Here is a 20,325-nt window from a genome sequence, read left to right on the forward strand (position 1 = left end):
AATAAATTTTAAAAGTGTCATCAGTGTGTCTTTTTGTGGCATCGCAGCTCCTAAACAGATGAACCGATTTTGATAGTTCATTTTTTGTTCAAAAGGTGACTTGATCGAAAGTGTTCTTAGCTTGACCTCGTTTTTGTAGAACTTTAATTACCGGATATATTAATTAACAACCGACTTAACGTTTTTCACAATTATGGTAGTAAAAATTTACCCGTACGTTAAAAATGGTGGCCCTAATTGAAAGAACGAAGTTTTCTGCGTTTGATATTTATTTGAAACTTCCAACTTATATACAGTAGGAGCTATAATCTTGTTAAGTAAATTTTAAATGCAATTCTAAGCCTTTATACGCGTGATTGGTAGAGATTTCATGTGAATGTAATTTTTTCTGTTGGTGCTAATATCAATGCCTGACATTCTCTTAGAGATGTATCTATTTGCTGTAAAACAGCAATAGAGAAGGTAGCTGTTTTTCCAGTAAAAGACTGGTCTTGAGCAATGACAGGGTTGCCACGCACCGGGAAAAACCTGGAATTGTCAGGAAAAATGAAAATGGCCAAAAATCAGGGAAATGTCAGGGAAAATGAAAAATTGCATATTTCCGATCGTTCTTAGCGTGTTCTTAGCGCGGCCCGCGGTCTAAAAAAAAAAAAAAAACTTTCAGTTTTTTTTTTTTTGCCGGCCTTTCCCTTCCCATTCGCCATTCCCTTCCTATTCGTCGTTTTGTCATTCCCCTCTTTCTTCCCCTTGCAGTTCTTTTTATAAACTCGCTGCCATTGGCGCATGTACCATAGCAGTCGGCGGCGGACATGCGCAGAAGGTACTTCTTTTCTACCTCGTTTGAGCGGGCTCTGTTTAAACGCTGCTTGTTTACGTCAGCAGTTCTGAAGTTGTTATGATGCACAGCACATTGTTTTCATTGTTTTGTCTGTGAGTGCGACTGAAGTTTTTAATGAGCTGCAATAATCTTTTCATATTTTATATTATTTCTTTAAATTAATTAATGAAATCGTATTATTCTAAACAATTTTGTTCTGTAAATTTAGTTCATTAGACAATTTTAAACTTAGAAAGTTTCTTTTTTACAGAAGTATCGCTAATCTTTTAGTATTTTGGTAAAGACTTCCAATGCGCTTCTTTCAAAATAAAAGTAATCCGATTTTAAAAAAATCTGCTCATCAGAGAAGTTTCTGATCAATGCTCAAAATTTAACTTTATGACAGGGTGCCCACAGGAGTGATTATGGCGTAAGTTACGCCATCAAAATTTTTTTTTTTTGGGGGGGGGGAGGATTTTTTAATTATTTATTTTGCTTTATTTTTATTCAAATTATTTACTCATATTATTTTACTTTATTATTTTCATCTGTGTGTATGTATTTTATTGGGGAGCGAGCACACTTTTCTTTCAAAACAATAATAATGAAAAATAAATAAATAGGTGAAAAAATAAATTAAAAAGAGGGTTAAAAATAAAAAAAGCGCTAAGGCGTTCAGAAATATTGGGGGGGGGGGGGAACACCCCAGTTTTATGAACAACAAACAGGGGAAATATTTGGAGCTAAAAGATGCATGATTTTTTTCACAGGCCAAAGTCTAAAAGCGCTTTGAGTTCAATGGATTGGAGGGGTAGAAGGCAATAATTGAAAAAGTTTAGGTTTCATAAGTTTTTAGTTCAGATTATTTTAGCAATTAACTTTATTTTTGTGATACAGATGTCACAATTGTTAATTTTGCAGTTCTTTCACTTGATGTAAGGCAGTGGCTCCTCGCTATTGAAAATTAGATATGCTACATTTACATTAATTGTTTATTACAGTGATTTGCTTCACTTGTGTTAGTACATTAGGGTAGTTCAAAAATACACTTAAAAAAAAAGGTTTCTCCTAGAAAACAGGACACCACTCAATGTTTTTAGACTTGTGGATAGTAAAATACTGGAAGAATTTTAACTTCCTATTCCAACTGAAAGAGGGTGCTCGACCCCCTCCCTCAAACTTCATAAGTATGACGAGGGGGTTAAAAAAATACATTGAACTGAAAAAACAATGTTACATACTATAATCAACACGAGTTATATGCATATTCATTGCAATGAAATAATTGCAATCCGCCGATAGAGGGCGCTACTGTTGCTGGGGTGATATTTTGCTGCTCCTTAGATAAGTGATTTTTTACTGTAATTGTTTATTTTACTGCTTTAATTTCAGTATTTTTATTGTATTTTATCATATAATTAAGTATTTTTGTGCTTTTAAGTATTATTTTTGATTTACTTGCTTTCTTAAAGTGTTTTTCTATTCTTTGTAGCTAAGCCTAAAATGTGCTGATTTCTTGTTGTTAAGCCTGAGTGCTCTGTTAAGTGTGTAACTTGTTTATTTTAATTTACTGCTTGTCCTAGGATTTTGTAATTTTTGTACCTTTTTCTTCCAATGCTTTCTAATTCTAATAATTAGTTTTATTTCTTCAATTTTGCATTTTTATATTGACTTTTAAGTATCATTTTGAGCTAGAATGGGGGTTATATGCATAATGAAGGAGGTTAAAAGTGGTAAAGGGGACAAGTGGATTTCTTGTGACCTATGTCAGATGTTCTGCTTGTTTAAGGGGAAGGATGAGTCTGAGAAGGATTTCATTTGCACTAACTGTGTTGAACTCTCAGAAATCAGAGTTAGGATGCTTACTTTGGAGGGTGAGTTAGCATTAGGCTGTAGGAGTGTAGATGGGGTAAACACTCCAGAGGGAAAGGGGGAAGTTAGTAAAAAGGAGGTGGGCATTAGCTGTATGTTAGATAGTGGGAATATTCCAGAGGTAAAGGAGGAAGTTAGTAAAAAGGAGGTGGGCATTAGCTGTGTGTTAGATAGTGGGAAAATTCCAGAGGTAAAGGTTAAAGCTATTGCTGAGGTGACAGACTGGGAAACTAAGGGTATAATTTTGGGAGTTCAATGGTGCGTGAGATGGGAAACTCAATAGGCAGAGTTAGACGTAAGGTGGCTAGATGTTGTTTGTCAGGGGCTCGGGTGAGAGATGTAAATAGGGTTGCTGAAAAGAAGGGGGTATTTAATAAAGAGGATGAAATTACTTTGTGGGTGGGAACTAACGATGTAGGCCATAGTAACAACGATGAGTTTACAAAGGAATGGGATTCCCTGTTGGACAAAGCAACCAACTGTTCGGCAAATGTCCAAGTGGTTGTTTGCTTCCCAAGTATGGAGTGCATAAGAGTTGGTTAAACCAACGGGCTAGGTGTATGAACCTGATACTCAAGGAGATTTGCGTTAAGCGTAGTATCAGGTATATTGATGTGTGGAGTAAATTTAAACGCGATTGAATTGCTAGGGATGGCCTGCATCTGAGCTCTACAGGGGTCAAAATGGTTGTTGGTTTGGTTTTAGAGGCTTCAGAATCAAAAAACTAAGTTGGAATGGGGGGCATGGTTTTAGGAGCAGAATTCGAAAGGGTATTAACTATTTGGATTTTAGTAGAAACGGAAACAGGGTGGCTAATAAGAGAAAAAATTTTAACAGTTGGGATTCAAATAATCGTGCAGCATTAAATAAAAGTAAGATGGGCTTACTTAAGGTTTTTTATACAAATGCTCGTAGTATTAGGAACAAGATGGAAGAATTGAAAAGCATAATTATAGATGAGAGGTTGGATATTATTGGAGTTACTGAGACATGGGCTACCAAAAGTGATGATGATTTATTATCTATTGCTGGGTATAATTTGTTTAGACATGATAGAGTAGGTAAAAGAGGTGGTGGGGTTTTATTTTATGTCAGAGACACTTTGACTTGCAATGAATTGGTAATTAATGATAAACCTAATGAGATTGATATGATTTGGCTGATGTTGATGAGCAATAAGGGAAATAAACTACGTTTAGGGAACATTTATAGGCCACCCAACTTAAGCCAAGGTCAAGATAAACAGATATTTAGTATTATTAGTGACATTTCAAGCAAGGGGTCAGTCATTATAATGGGAGATTTTAATTTTCCAGGAATTGATTGGAATAATTTTTACCATAGTAATAGCAGAGAAGAGGAATTTTTGAAAGTAATTGGTGACTGTTTTTTAGATCAAATTGTAACTCAGAGTACTCGACTGGATGTGATTTTGGATCTAGTTTTCTGTGATATGGAAAGTTCTGTTCAGGGGTTATGTGTAGGGGAGCACATTGGAGACAGTGACCACAACAGTATTAGGTTTGGGATTAAATTTGATACGCACAAAGTAGAGAATTTTAGGTTTGTGCCCAATTTCAGAAATACTGATTTTGTGGCACTTAGGCAGAGTTTGAAAGCAGTTTTTTCTTCTGGATTGGACAATAGCGATGTGAATCTTCAGTGGGCAGAGTTTAAGGAAAAGCTAGCGAAAACGGTTGGGGATCACGTTCCTTTTAGGAGAAAGGGTGTCAACACTAAAATTTGGCCAATGTGGTTCTCCAGGGAAACTAAAGACGCTCTAAATTACAAGCAAGCTGCTTTTCATAGGTTTAGAGAAACTGATCACAGTGCAGATAGGCTCCAATATTGTAAGGCAAGGCGTAAATTTAAGTATTTGGTACGGATTCAGAAAAGAGAGTTGGAGCAAAGACTGGCAGATAACATAAACAGGAATCCCAAGAGGTTTTTTGCATACGCTAATTCGGGGAAAGTTCGAAATAGTCATATTGGGCCACTGGTTGATGAGCACGGAATTTTAATTCAGGACGATAGTGATATTGCTAATGTTCTTAATAACTTTTTTTCGAGTGTTTTTAACGATAACTGTATCTCAACAGTTGACACCAACAAGACACAAGCTATACTACAGCTTGAGGACTTTGTATTTTCCAGGGATGACGTTTTACTTCATTTGAAAAAAATTAAAGAGACTAAGGCTCCAGGACCTGATAATATTTATCCAAAAATTTTAGTTGAATGTGCGGAGGAATTAGCAGATGTAATCGTAAATATTTTCAATGCTTCTTATAACTCGGGGACAGTGCCAGAGGACTGGAAGCTGGCTAACATTACACCGCTCTTCAAGAAAGGGTCTAAAGGGAGTGTGGGAAATCATAGACCTGTGAGTCTAACTTCAATGCTTTGCAAAATTTTTGAAACATTGATAAAAATTAAGGTAGTAAATTTTCTAGAGACTAATAATCTAGTGACTAGTTTTCAGTACGGTTTCAGGAAAGGCAAATCTTGTGCAACTAATTTATTACATTTCTATGACGAAGTTACCATGGCTTTGGATAATAAGAAGCCTGTAGATGTTGTTTACATTGATTTTCAAAAAGCTTTCGATAAGGTACCGCATGTTGCTTTACTTAGCAAATTAGCTGATATAGGAATAGGAGGGAAAACTTTCATTTGGGTAAAAAACTGGCTGACCGGAAGGAAACAAAGGGTAGTTGTAAGGGGAAATTACTCTAATTGGAGTGAAGTTTTAAGCGGGGTTCCTCAAGGATCAGTGTTAGGGCCTGTTTTGTTCATTGTTTTTATGAACGATATTCACAAAAATATTTCTGGGAACATGAATTGTTTTGCTGATGACGTCAAAGTTATGGGGACTGTAGATAATGAAGAACAAGCAAAACAGCTGCAAGAGGATCTAGATCATATTACGGAGTGGGCTGATAAATGGGGTATGGCTGTTAATGTTGGGAAATGTCAAGTGCTACATTTAGGGCATGGAAATAAGTGTACCAGTTATTATTTGCAAGGCAGACAAAGTTACTGATCTGGGGGTTTTAATAAGTCAGGATTTAAAGTTTAGCCAACAGTGCAGCATTGCTAGTAACAAGGCCAATAAGATGCTTGGGTTTATCAATAGATCTATTTCAAACAAATCTAAAGAAGTTTTTCTGCCCTTATATAGAAGTTTGGTAAGACCTCATTTGGAGTATGCTGTTCAGTTTTGGTCTCCTTATCTTAAGAAAGACATTAATATATTGGAAAGGGTTCAAAGGCGAGCTACAAGGCTAATAAATGGACTTTCTCACTTAGACTATGATTCCAGGCTTAGAAGGTTAAAAATGTACATCTTAAGCAAAGAAGAGACCGAGGGGACATGATTCAGTTGTTTAAATTTATTGAAATGAAAGATGTTACGGGGCTGAAGTTAAGCACTGAAAACAGGACTAGGGGTCATTGTTTTAAGCTATTTAAATCTCAGGCTAACATGGATATTAGGAAAAATTATTATTATAGCAGGGTAGTGGAACCTTGGAGCAGTTTACCGGAAGTGGTGGTAATGAGCAAGGGAGTAGATAATTTTAAGAGGGCCATTGATCTTCACTGGGGATTGTAAATTGACTAGGACCAGTCTAGCTGGGCCCAGAGCCTGTTGCTGGTCGTCGCTTTTGTATTTGTATTTGTATTAATTACTTACATAAAAAAAGCAGCTGGGGAAGTTAAATGTTTCTAAATTTGTGACTTTTTCTATGCTAGAGCTAATGTTATATTAAAGGGTCATGGAGCACCCTCTTAAAATTTGAGTAGGAAGCTAAAACTTTCACAGCACAATACTATTAGTAAGTCTAAAAAAAAATAAGGGGTGTCTTGGACTCGAGCTAAGAGAAAAAAAAATTGAACCACCCTTAGTACGTATTTTTGGTTATTTCAGCTTGAGTAAATTAAATTTGGTAACCATTGTTTGTGAAGTTTGAAAATGAGGTAAGTTTTATCAAAATTCGAGATGTATATATTAATGTTGCAAAATGAAGGTGGAGATCGATAACCTGGAATTTTTCTCAAAACCACCTGGAAAACCTGGAAATGTCAGGGAATTTCATTCTTGAACTTCCGTGGCAACCCTGAATGACATCAAGACCTTTGACACATGGAATAATTGCCCTTTGCTGGGTAGCAGAAAGTTTTTCAAAACCATAAACATAAATACGCTGAAGTAATTCTTTAGGTAGGTTCATGTTATCAAAGTTGTCAACAACAACATCATAGTTACTTTCAATAATAGCATTGGCATCCATCCCAGCCGAGTCCCCTTGTAAATATAGATCTTCCAACTCTCGTTACTGACTTTGCTAACACAAATAAGACAAGTCCTTCTCTTTGACGACACTGACATTTAATTTCATACTAAATACAAACACTACAGCTATGCACACACGTAACACATAAGTTAACACTTAAGTAGATGTGATGCTGACGAGGACGCCAGTATTGCAGGATGCCCGATGCTGTGAACTTTCGTTTTGCAGTAGTGTTTTTAATTAAAGAACTGTTGTTCAAAGTGCCCACTTGTGGGAGAAACACTTTTGCGAGATGCGAAAACGCGAGAGAGGGGGATGTGGGCTAGAGTCGAAGCAAGCAAGTGTTCCAGACGGGAATTCTGTGAGAAATAATGTTATAGTTCCAGATGGGAACATCTACTTCAGTGTTAACTTATGTGTTACGTGTGTATGCATAGCTGTAGTGTTTGTATTTAGTACGAAATTAAATGTGAGTGTCGTCAAAGAGAAGGACTTGTCTTATTTGTGTCAGCAAAGTCAGTATTGAGAGTTGGAAGATCTATATTTACATTCATAGTCAGAAGATAAGGAGAAAAAGTTCAATGATTTAACATTTTTACCTGCTGTCAGTTCATATTTGTTAACAAGTGTGTGTTATGACTCACGAAATTCAGCCTAATATGAGGTCTTCTCTCTGGGACATGTTTGGTTTTTTTAATTTTTAACTTAATATTAGTTTTTGTTATTGATTTGGGGTTTCTGTTATTCTTCATTTTTGTTTTTCTTGGCATCCTTCAAGAAAAGTGAGATTAAATTCTGTTTGTAAAGGTGTTCCCGGCTCTATATTTCATCGGTCGGAGTAAATTCGGTGGAATGGGTCAGCGCTGCATTTATGCTGAAGTAAAATGCTAAAAATTATTTCTAGCCTGTCCAGTAGCAGCTTTACGCTCTTACTCCTGTATCCTACATCTACCGAGGAAGCTAGAAATAATTTTTCACATTCCATCTAAGCATTAATGCAGCGCTGGCCCATTCCTTCCAACTCTCCCTCAGTTTTAACGGAGATTTCTTTAAAGAGTAAATGATAGTCTTGATTATATTCTTGTCGCAGTTGACATTTATTTGAGGAAACTGCCATTATTCTGAATTGAATACCTTCGGTAACAAATTTTACACTTGGATAGTTGAATTGGGTAAAAAATATTTTTGAGATCCGTATCCGTATCCGTGCATCTTGTCCCTAATGATTCGGATCCGCGGTTCTACTTTTTTAACGATCCGGCACATCACTAGTTGATAGATTTTGTAAAATTTTGATTTTTGTTCAAAAATGACTCTTTTTTAGGAACTCAAGATAAATAAGTTATTTGCTTGAATTATAAAGTTAATTTGGATGTTGAGGGAGTGATATCTCTAGCTGTAGAAATAATAACAAACCATTTGATTTTCATTATAATTGTCCTAGAAATGAAAATCATCTTTTTTTTAAAGAAAAATTTTCATTATATCAGACAAAGTTCTTAGTATGTACTCCTTTAATGTATCTGGTTAGAAGTGCTTGGTTTTATTTTGCTAGTGGCTGTCGCTAAACTGTGGTTAGTTTCTTTCTATCGTTGCTATTTCTAGAAATCTTTTATTGCATCTCTAGGAACTAATAAGTAATTCAGTAAGTTGTTGAACTGAACCATTGTCTCGATCACTCGTCTGGTCAGTGCTGATTTTATATTAGCTACCAGTTTGTTTGGCACTCTTGGCTTCCTTAAGAGATTTTCCACCTCCAGCTCAGTCACTTCCTATGCCGGGCTGATGAGTGCTAATAAGCATTTAATTGTAGTCCTCGGCTGGAATGACTAAGCTGGGCAGTGTATTTCATGTATTTCTGCCTCAGCCCTAGCTAAAGGGCGGTAACTTACCGAATATACCATGCCTTGCCTTCAATCTTCGAGTTGAACTGAACCATAGTTTCGGTCAGTCGTCTGGTTAGTGCTGATTCTATATCAGCTACCAGTTTGTTTGACACTCTTAGCTTCCTTAAGAGGTTTTCCACCTCCAGCTCAGTCACTTCCTATGCCAGGCTGATGAGGGCTAATAAGCACGAAATTGCAGTCCTCGGCTGGAATTACTAAACTGGGCAGTGTATTTCATGTATTTCTTCCTCAGCCAGGCTAAAGAGCGGTAACTTACTGAATATACCATGCCTTGCTTTCAATCTTCGAGTTGAACCGAACCATTGTTTCGGTCATTCGTCTGGTCAGTGTTGATTCCATATTAGCTACCAGTTTGGTACTCTTGGCTTCCTTAAGAGGTTTTCCACCTCCAGCTCAGTTACTTCCTAGGCTGGGCTGATGAGTGCTAATAAGCACGAATCTGCAGTCCTCGGTGTGAATGACTGAGCTGGCGGTGTATTTCATGTAATAAGTAATTGTTTGAAAGCTCCCATCGATGACTGAATAGAAGCTATAGCAAAAAATCTGCCATAAGAGTAATATTGTTATTATTATTATTTTTTGGTATTATATCATATTTTCATTCATTCTTTATGGCTAGGGTCCTCAACCCTTGAGGCCTTTGATCTCTGATATAAGGTTTAGTGGTCCAAAATTTTGAAGGTGAAAATTTTTTGAGTCTTACCCTCCCATTTGTCCCAATATATAAGAAAGTAAGTAGGACAAACTTTTATAACATTTGAATAATATTTAGAGGTAGCTCAAATCCGATGAAGTTTGCATCATTGCCGAATATAAGTAAATTGACAAAAGATCAAACTAATCACAAATATGGTTGCTTTTCACATTAAAAGAAATGAGTTACATTGTAAAATTGTTACTTTTATGTACAGTTTCAATATTGCATTAGCCATGAAATATATTTTGTACATACAATTTGTAAGATGTAGCAGTTAATGCAATTCTACCGAATTCTTTGTTAGTTGACAAAGTGTTGTGCTTTGACTGAAGAAGCATCAATACTGGCAAAAGCAATAAGACCTGTTTTGCTAGTACAAAATAATTAAGAAATAATTAATTCTGGAATGTCAAAACCACATTATAGAATTGATTATTAGTAGCATTTTTAATAAGTGCATAGCTTTTCTACTTCTGCACAAAAATTACTTCTTTAACAGATTCTAGGCCTGTTAGGAGTTTATTCATAAGGATAAATGCATTACAAGACTCAATAATAAGGAAAAGTGGCTATAGAGTACAATCTTTTAAAAAATTGCTGTATGACACAAGAGATGATTATCCAGAATTTCTTGAACTGATTTTAATAGTTCATCATAAAACCCCTTTCCTAGAACCAGAATTATTGCACCTAGAGCTAAGCACTATACTTAATGAATGTTAAAAATCCTGTACTGTTTTGAAATACAAGTGTTTAAACACTATTTCGCCATCCCTTCAATAGAAGATATTGGATTTCAAAAGATTTGGTATATTTTCAGAATGTGTTTATCAGGGGTAGAAGTAGTCCTATATATCCTATATTTCCTATATTTTCAAAAAAAGCATCAAAAGTGTCCTGTATTTCCTATATTTTTGCCAATTGTTCTATATTTCCTATGTTCCCATAGTTTGCTATAAAGATCTATAGAAAATGACTATTGAAAGTCTTTAGGTTACTTGATTTGCACTTTATCTCACAAGTTGACAAAAGATAATTCAAGACTGCTTAAAAACGAGATACATAAGTTTTTTTTTTTGAAATGTCTACTGGCACTCATCTGTTTAAATTTTGTTGTAAGTGTAGAGTATTTTTGACGAAATTTTAAAATTGTTTTAAGAGACAGCTTCAGTTATCCATATTTTATGACAAGCTCTCCAAGCTTATGATAAAGCACTTTGTTAATAAATCTTCACTAACAACAAAATGTGGTGAAGATTCAGACAATATTAAAAAAAATCTGTTAAAATATTTAAATGTAGGTAATTATGCAAAAAAAAAAAAGAGATTAATATTGAAATTTTTGAGGAATGGGGATTTGATGTACTTGGCAAAAGATAAAATGCAGAAAAATGTTAGGCAAAAGCGTTTCCAAAATATAAATAATCAATGATTGTAAATAGTTGTATTAAATGTAAATAGATTTCAGATTTTTTAAATTTATTTTAAAATATGTTTTGTATATAAGTAAACTTATTTTCTTATACATTATTCTTTCAGGAACAGGAAACTCATTCTAAGTATTATTTTTATTTGGGTTTTTAAATGCTATGCAGTATGATTCATTGAAATCATTGATAATAATTGGTGCAAAAATATTTAGAAAAAATAAACTATGTATTGTTTATTTTTCACATCAAAATCATTCATAAAACATGTCCTATATTTGCCCTATATTTTTCGTGGAAAATGTCCTATATATTAGAAGTTGACCACTTCTACCCCTGGTTTATTTAAAACCTCGGGTGACAGTTTCTGTACTTCAGAGTGCACTGTGTAATGATTTTAATTTAATGAAATATAAATTTCATAATTGTAATTAAAAATATTGATGAAGAAGTAAATAAAATTGCATGACTCTTTTTTTATCACTCAAGTGATACATTCGAATATAAGACTTGCCAAAGCTATATTCAGTAAATAACCGCCCATTAGCCAGGGCTAAAGCAGAAATACGTGAAATACACCGCCAGCTCAGTCATTTCCAGCCGAGGACTGCAGTTTCGTGCTTATTAGCACTCATCAGCCCGGCATAGGAAAGTGACTGAGCTGGAGATGGCAAACCATCTCCAACCAATGGTTTGCCATCTCCAGCTCAGTCACTTTCCTATGCCGGGCTGATGAGTGCTAATAAGCACAAAACTGCAGTCCTCGGCTGGAAATGACTGAGCTGGCGGTGTATTTCACGTATTTTGCTAAAGCTGTTTAAGAAGTCAGTGAAAAAAATATTGCTGCAAAGTACTTGAGATTATGCCCAAAAATCTCATAAAGGACCTCCTAACTTATGATCAGCCTTTTAACTGAAAAAAAGAATTTGCCTGATACATTTAACCATTGCAAAACTTGGGAGATCAAACAAATCTGCGAGGTTTGGAAGAATTATCTTCACAAAGCATTAAAATTCATTGAAGTTAGCCAGTTATTAATTAATAATCTTTCAGAAAAGAATTAATGTATATTATAAAAGATTTTTATGAAAAAATAATAACCATTGAAGATCAGTTTCAATTTCTGTTGCAGGTTGTCAAAAAACATTGCTGCGCTTATACCGATAGCAAAAAATAGTTTGGTGGACACTAGCACAACCACATCTTTAGCCATTTAAATATAACTGTTGTGTTGTTGTATAATTTTCAATGTACAAAATGCTAAAGATTTAAATGAAATATAGCTGTATTGCTTTTTTTCAGCCCTTTTCTTCTCTTTTGCATTTATTGCGTAAAATCAATTATTAACCAAACTTTGAGGATGTTGAGCTACCTCTAAAAGTTAAATTTATGAGAGGAAACTTTACAATAATTATTTTTTACATAAGTGGAACCAAATGGGAGGGTAACACCAGTAAAAATCAGAAATTTTTTAAAAAGGATCTTTTTCGTACCACCCTAAAGGGGGGGGGGCCTCCCCCCTCAAGCCATCCACTATTCATGATCAGTATGAGTAGTACAATCGGAGTTTGAAACTAAAATTGATTAGTTTCAAATTCTAAAAATGCTGAACCTTATCCTCAGCTGTGCTAATCAGTACCAAAAAAAGAAATAATAAATAAATAAAACTTAAGCGACATTAGGTTACCAATAAAAGTTAGATATTACGTTCAGCAATATAACTGTATATTATTTGTAATAAGGTATGAAGTAATAAAGATTTTGATAGTTAAGTTCTTAGATTTTTATATGCTATATAAATTGTTTCAACCATGAAACAATGCTTGGCATATGAGAACATTCATTTTCAATTTTTAGTCAAAATATTCAATGGTTTAGTACTTGACTTAATGGATTTTTCAGGATTTTAAACATTTTAACTATCGATTTCACCTTCTACAACATGATCTATTTTTGTTCCCAGCTTTGGGAAATTTCAGAGCTTTTTATAATGATAAATTGTAACTTTTTAATCTTATTTACTGTTCAAAAATTAGGCATGTGAGGATGCAGAGAACAGTTTTAACTCCAACGAGGGAGACGCAATGTATGAAGTAGAAAATGGCGAATCACCTGCTTCACTACCAGATGATGCTAAACAAGATGTGTCAGACTTGAAAATACAGCCGTCTGAAGAAAAAGATTTTGGTAACTCTACTATGTTATTAGTGGGATGGAATAATTACTTGACAAGTTTTCTTTAAAAATTGTAAAATGGATTTGTGCTTTTGTATCATTGGATTTGTAAAAAAATAAGCTGTACAGAAATATCTAGAAGAATTATACCCATGTTGTTTTTGTCACTCAGATTTTTAAAAAAAAATTTTCACTGTATGGCTTGTTAAATATCGTGTTTTCTTCAATAAACTAACCACATTTACAAAATTCTAAATTACAGCACTAACAAATAAAAGTAGCAGTTTAAAAGAAAATTGAACATTCAGTTTGAACTAACCAGCTAAAGCTCATTTTCTTTTCTTTTTTTTTTGTCAGTTTCCTATTTGAAGTACTATATCTTAGGTAGGGTCTCACATCTATAGAAATCTCAAGCATATGGATTTTGTTGGGTACATTCATGTTAAAAAACATTTAGTTAATGTTACATATTAAGTAAAATCTACAGTTGCAGAGGGATGCGGGGAAGCAATGTTGGAAACTATCCATTAAATTTTAAGTTGAGTTTCAGATTTTTTGTTGTATAAAATGTTTTAAAATGAAAGTTATAGTCATGTTTACTTATTTATCATTATTATTTTAATTTTCACTCTTTTTTTTTTTTTTGTTTAAAAATGTTTTAGCCATGGTGTCAATCATTTAAATCAAAAGATTAAAAAAAAAAAACATTGATTTAAATAATTTTTCAACTTAACTTCTGGAAATGTTGAAAATTCTAAATTTCTCTAATTCTGACTTATTTTTTATCAGTTTCACTTTTCTGTCTCATATTTGATTTGATCCCTTATTTGACCATTTTTGACTATATTCAAAATATCTTTCTTTTCTGTATCTGGAGATTCAACTAAATGGGGGGTATAAAGAAAAGTGTTGTCGAATGAGACCTGTTACTACTCTACTAGCCAAAAGAAGTGTTTATATGTGTAAATGAATTTATAACTAAAGTTTCTCTGGGCTCTTTTAACAACAATTTATAAATCATATTTAAATTTAAAAAATAGATTTTTTTTTTCAAAAAAAAAAAAAAAACATTACTTGCTATGCAACTTTAGATGTCTAAATTGTAATAATATAACTGGATTTTATTAACATCGATTTATCTTATTTATTATTTTTTTACGTATTAATTTTTCTCAATTTTTTCATGTTAGTTTTAGAAAAGGAAATTGCTTTGGAATATTTCTTAAACAATATGGAACAGTGAAAAAACACAAATCAGGGCTGACACTTTCACTTTTATAAAATTCTGCAGCAAGAAATGATAAAATGGCACGGACATCATTTCAGGATACAGCTGAAAAATTCAGTTTAAAGAAATTTTCAAAGAGAAAATCAGACATCACAGAGAAATAATATACTTGATAGAAATCATAAATCCATTAAGGTAGAGGTTCTCAAACTTTTTCGATTCACTGCTCCTTTTGAAGATTTAGATTTTAGAATTGTCTCGCGACATCCTAGCCTATCTGTTATATTACAGTAATCTCCTGATTATCAGCGGTCGGATTGTCCGGAAAAAAAATCACATTTTTTTTAACGGCCATTATATATTTTTTGATTGTTTTATTATTTGTTTTAAATTATTCATATGAGGCAGTGAGAAGCAAAGGGATATAAGTGGACTTTAATATAAATGTAAGTTTAAAATAAAATACGCTTAAAGTTCAGATTCTCGGTAGGCTTTCTTTGAAATTTTTTCCTAAATCATGCTATGTTGCAGTAGCTACCAGAGCTCCTAGCACCATCTCTTGCCTCCAAATAGAGTTCAAATAGATGTTCTCCCACTATTTGAACTGGTTACAGGCCCAGATCTACCTACCTGCAGACCCCACAATGTGGGGGGGGGGGGGGCTTGCCACTAAAGGGGCCTGTGGCACTTTGTGGCATTGAAATCCAGTAGGCAGTTAGGGACCCTGAGGAGTTGTTACAAGGTGGCCCAAAATTCATAAATTCAGGCCTCATTGGTTATTTCCAACTTTTTTAAATTTTGGCACTTACATCCCATTGCTTCTTGCTGCAGAGGCGTAGCTAGACCCGACTTTCGGGGGGGGAGGGGTTTCTTCTTTTATATATATATATATATATATATATATGTGTGTGTGTGTGTGTGCGTGTGTGCAAATTTTTTTAGTATTAAAAAAAATAAGAGGGAGGTGAATCTTACATACTTTGGAATGGGGTGCCCCAGTTCCGATACCTGTGTCAAACAAAACAAAAGCAAAAAATTTTTTACTTTTTTAATGTTATGGAAAATTCAACTTTTTTTTCTTTTCCTTCCATTTAATTTAAAGTGAAATTTTCTAGCAACGTCTTGTCAAAACCAGTCTATCCAAATCCGGGGGAAATCAAATATCTGATGAGGGTGTTCCGTTCATTTCAGTGTGACTGTTTAATTTAGAGGCTAACACACATCTACAAAAGCTGGCATCCCTGAAAGCTAATAGATACTTCCATTTCCGCCTGTAAACTGGATGTTTGACTTTCAATCTCATTGGTGGTCAGACTATAAAGATGTTATATTTATAAAGATATATCTATAAAGATATTTATTTTTAATTTTATTAGCTTCTTTAGAATTTACATAAATATCTATTTGAGAGAGCAACAGCAATTTTCGGGTATTATAAACAGAAGTCTTTTTTATTTTCTACTTTTTAATCCGAACCAAGCTAATAAAAATAATCTAGATTCATCTCTTTTTTAAACATTTTATTCATGTAATGCTATGCAGTTTTTCTTTTGAATTAAAATAAAATTACCTTCAGAAGGGTCCGATGGGACTAAAGCTGCTTTGCAGACTGTACTTCGTTTTCTTCAGACGACGTTACTTTCTCTTTTTAGAGCAATCCTTTTCGTCATTTTAATTTTTTTCTTTGAGTTGAAAAAAGCTTGTTATCGATCTTGTTCGTTTCATTATGCAACAACTTTCACTTAGAATGTAATACTTTAAACAGACTGTACGTTTCCAAAAGAATACGCAGTAAATACTGGCTGAAGAATCAATGTGATTGCAATGGATACTCTGGTTAGCAAAGGTAGTTTTGACTATGACCTATGACACACACGAGACCAGACCAACAAAAACTTCTATCGTCTCGAATTCCGGTTATGCTATCATTTTCGGATTCAAAGCCCAATGATCTTCAAAGCAGCAAACAAAAACATTTTTTTCAACTCAGAAACAGAGGAATTGTCTTCAAGAGCTGAGGAGGCAGTAAATGCGTTCCACGAATAGGCTTTCCAGGAAGATTAACCAAAGGACAGTCGTTTCGCGCACTGTCTTGGAAGAAGAGTTAAAGGGTGAAATTCACAGGTTCGGCATGTTAAGATGAACATTAAAGGTCATTAAAGTTAAAAGCCATTTCGCTCTGTTATCTGGATTAATACTGTTCTTTGGTTGCTCTCTTTCTTAAAATTGTGATTCTTTAGAAAACCGAAATGATAGGAGTGAAAAGAAAGTATAAGTTTGTTTTCAAGTGATGAAAAAAGGAAAATCGTAGACTACTGGCCAAGTTAGATTTGCTGCAATTGCTAACCTCAAGAAGATAGATAATGAATCAAAAAAAAAAAAAAAATCAGGGACCAAAAAGCAATAAAAGACTTTTCTTGATAAAGATATGCTTAAAGTTTCTTTTACTGTCAAAATGATTCCTTAAACTCGCAATAAAGCACTTAATAATGTAATAATAGAATAAATACCTAACTAAACTAATAAAGAGGAATTTTAATCAAGAGCCCATATTGTCTTTAGTATCGATTTCAAATTTTCACCATCATATTTCGAATTTCTATAAAAAGTTTCTTAAAGCCTACGTAATTCAAAACCTCTTTATCTCGATTTTTTTAAATGTGAAATTCGAAATATACAGATTCGACTGTATGCAATATTCCCACTGCGCAGCTCATAAAATTAAACATATTTAACAATTTGCAGAATCTATGACAAAGAAAGACTGCCTATACGTGGATTTAACAAACAATCTCATTTCTAAAGCGAAATGTCAAATTTCACTCAATTATCAAAAAATTGTTGCAGCAGAGGTAGGCGTCTTTATACTTGAGGGTCACTCATAGAGCAGATTTTCAATGGCATTGGGCAGGGGGGGGGAGCGAAGTGAATTTTTGACCTTTGTTACACAGAAAAAAGTCGTAGTGATTTTTTTTCTTTTTCTTCTTTCTCTTCCCTCTTCTTTTTCTTTTTTTTGTGACTAACTTTTCGGGGGGGGGGGTTGTCTCCAAAACCCCCCCTTTTAGTTACGTCCCTGTCTTGCTGCCTCATATATTTTTTACATTCAATGTTAGTAGTTGCAATGAAACAATGTTTTTTAGCTATAATTTAAATGTATGTTTGAGTGTTATTCATATTTCTTAGCGATTGTATTTATTAGCATTGTTTTTTACCTATTATTCGGAATATCCGCAGTTACTGTGCCACCCAATTCCGCAGATAATTGAGAGTTTGCTGTGCATGTATTGATGCAGTGGGGATTTTGCAGCTTTCACATCGGGAACCCCTGCATTAAGAGTTTTGGATAAATGAGATGAATATCCTATTGCTGTTCATGAGAGTGAGAAAGCCAAAAATCTTGTTACTACTAAAGTTTTAAATGAATCCTTCTCTAGGTTTCAAGCAAAACAGCATTAGCAAAAATACTTGAAAATTTTACTATGCCATCTGTTTAACTACTGAACTAATGCTATTACGTGCAGTGCAATTGCAGATGAACAGATATTTGTGTCTCTTTTAACATGATGTATCAATTTTGAAATGCTGATCAATGAAAACCTCTCCGTTGTCATCCAAGCTGTCCCATTGCCTCTACATTCCAATGGTTTTGATTTTTTTTTTTTTTTTTGAAGCATTTCGGATTAGCAGTTTTGCCCATCATCAGCAAAGACATGTTTTCACTGCCATCTATTTCGGCCCCATTCCGAAAAGTGATGCTTTTTCCTCTACTGCAGTACTGTTTCTTAAATACTAATGTCTTGTCTGGAGTACATTGAAAAAACAAAAATGCTTTTTTATTGAGTTCAAACTCATCTGCAGTTCAAAATGAATTCTAAATTCCTGTTTTTATTAATTTAAATTTATTTTTAGACTGTGAGCCTCCTACTGAAGAACACCTTAGAATTTTAAAGCAGTTTTTTGGTCATCAGTCATTCAGACCGTAAGTTTTTCATAAATATTCTATTGTAAAATTCTTACCATGTTTATGTCCGTAAATTCTCAGAAAGTTTTAATTGTTTTACCAGCAGCATCAAAGCTCCATTAATTACCTGTTTGTTGAAAAATTAATATCTTTAACATGAAAGCATAATTAAGTGCAGCAGAACTGATTTTTTGGAATGCATTTATTCAGTTAGTTTTTCAAAAATGTTTAATATAAAGATTTTTTAGTATTATCTTTTATTGACCTTTTTTTTTCCCCCACTTTCTTATAGCATGCAGTGGAAAATAATCAGATCTGTTCTTGAAGAGAAACGGGATGTAAGCGCTGTGATGGCAACTGGTAAATTTTTAACGGCTAAAGTAATTGTTATTACTTTCTTCTATATCTAATGTATAGAAGAAAGTATTGGTTTCATGCAATTTTTTTAATTTTGACGGATTCAAACGTTTTGACTTGTGCTGAGTCCGTTTCGACCATTTTTGGAAAACTACTATCTGTGTGTGTGTGTCCGTATGTTTGTGACCGGTTTTTTGTGGCCAGTCTACAGCAAAAACTACTGCATGAAATTGAACAAAGTTTGGTACACACATGTGTCCCTGTGTAAACCTGTGCCCATTGGTTTTTGGCGCGGGTTCCTCTACGGGGGGTGGAGCAATGAAACGTTTCTTGAGTCACGCGTGCATGCTATTCCCCAGGAAGTAACAGACGGAAGTGTCCCCTAACATGTGCAGGTGCTGATTCAATTTTGGTGTCAATAGCTCAAACCAGGGTTGAGCTATGGAACGTTTTTTGTTGTCAATTGTGACTGCTGTATCTCCAGAAATAATGAACAGAATCAAACAAAAATTTATCGACAAATAGTCCTCAGAGGGTATAAGAGCTGATTCTATTTTGGCGTCAATAGCTGAAAAGGGGGTGGTGCAATCGAACGTTTTTTTCTTTTTCATTCCGAGTAGTATATCTCAAGATGTAATGCTATGTTCTGGATGAAATTTGGAATAAATGTGAAGCGATATGTAAACAGGCGTTGGTAAAATTTTGGCACCAATCACTCCAAGAGGGGCCAATATTTTTTTTTATGCGAATAAAAATAGCTTTATTAATGCAACAATAAAAAAGATAAATCGTAATAGACTGTCGTCTGTATTTCTCGTGATTTTAATTGTATCGGAAATAGTATCTGAATGATTTAAAATGTTTAACTGTTGCCATCTTATGTTTGTTAACAAATAAAATATTTGTAATTAATTCAAGCAAGGCTTTTAAAATAACTTTCAATTTTCGCTCTTGGCTTAGCTTTTGCAATAATTCGGAAATTGGGTCCTCAAGATTTTTATGTGTGTAATTTTATTTTTTATGGCAATATTTCTTTCTCCTCAAGCATGGGGAGGGGCCAGAATTCATAAGAAATATATAGAAGAAAGTTTTGTGATGGCCACTACATACTAATTGTGCTTGTGATTATTATTTATAGCATTGTGGAATGATTCAAAATTTCTGGTACTTCACCACTTTTTTTGCCTCAAAATATCCTGAAAAGTTTTTGTACTTTTTCCTCGATACTTGAGCACTTTAAGCTTTTACATGGGGAATAAAGGTTTATGTGATTACAAAAAAAAAAGAAAAGTTTAAAACTACATTGCTTGATAAAAATTGAAGAAATGATATGAAAACTGAGCAAGAATGTTCTGTTGTTTATTGTGATGCATTTTATTTTATTACAAGTTATTTCAAATGAATTGTATTTTAAGTGCTGAAGTTGGTTGTTATCTTGCTAAACTTAGCATTAATTACCTTAATTTTTTTCTCAAAATTACTCATACTATATTTTTAAAGCTTTACCTGTATATTGTTTTCCCTTGCTTGACACCAGTTTTGAAATTGTGTTCTATGAACTTGGCAATATATTGCCAAACCAGCTTATT

General features: G+C 33.9%; 1 protein-coding gene across 1 annotated transcript in view; it reads left to right on the top strand.

Annotated features, from left to right (window-relative positions):
- Positions 1 to 20,325, top strand: part of LOC129234202 (bifunctional 3'-5' exonuclease/ATP-dependent helicase WRN-like) — a 101,436-nt gene that overhangs the window by 23,763 nt on the left and 57,348 nt on the right. The window contains exons 4-6 of the mRNA XM_054868121.1: positions 13,052 to 13,202; positions 18,328 to 18,397; positions 18,672 to 18,739. Coding sequence (XP_054724096.1) covers positions 13,052 to 13,202; positions 18,328 to 18,397; positions 18,672 to 18,739 — 289 coding nt within the window. The remainder of the gene's footprint in view (positions 1 to 13,051; positions 13,203 to 18,327; positions 18,398 to 18,671; positions 18,740 to 20,325) is intronic.

This window comes from Uloborus diversus, chromosome 1, assembly GCF_026930045.1.
Source record: "Uloborus diversus isolate 005 chromosome 1, Udiv.v.3.1, whole genome shotgun sequence".
NCBI classification, from domain to species: Eukaryota; Metazoa; Arthropoda; class Arachnida; order Araneae; family Uloboridae; genus Uloborus; species Uloborus diversus.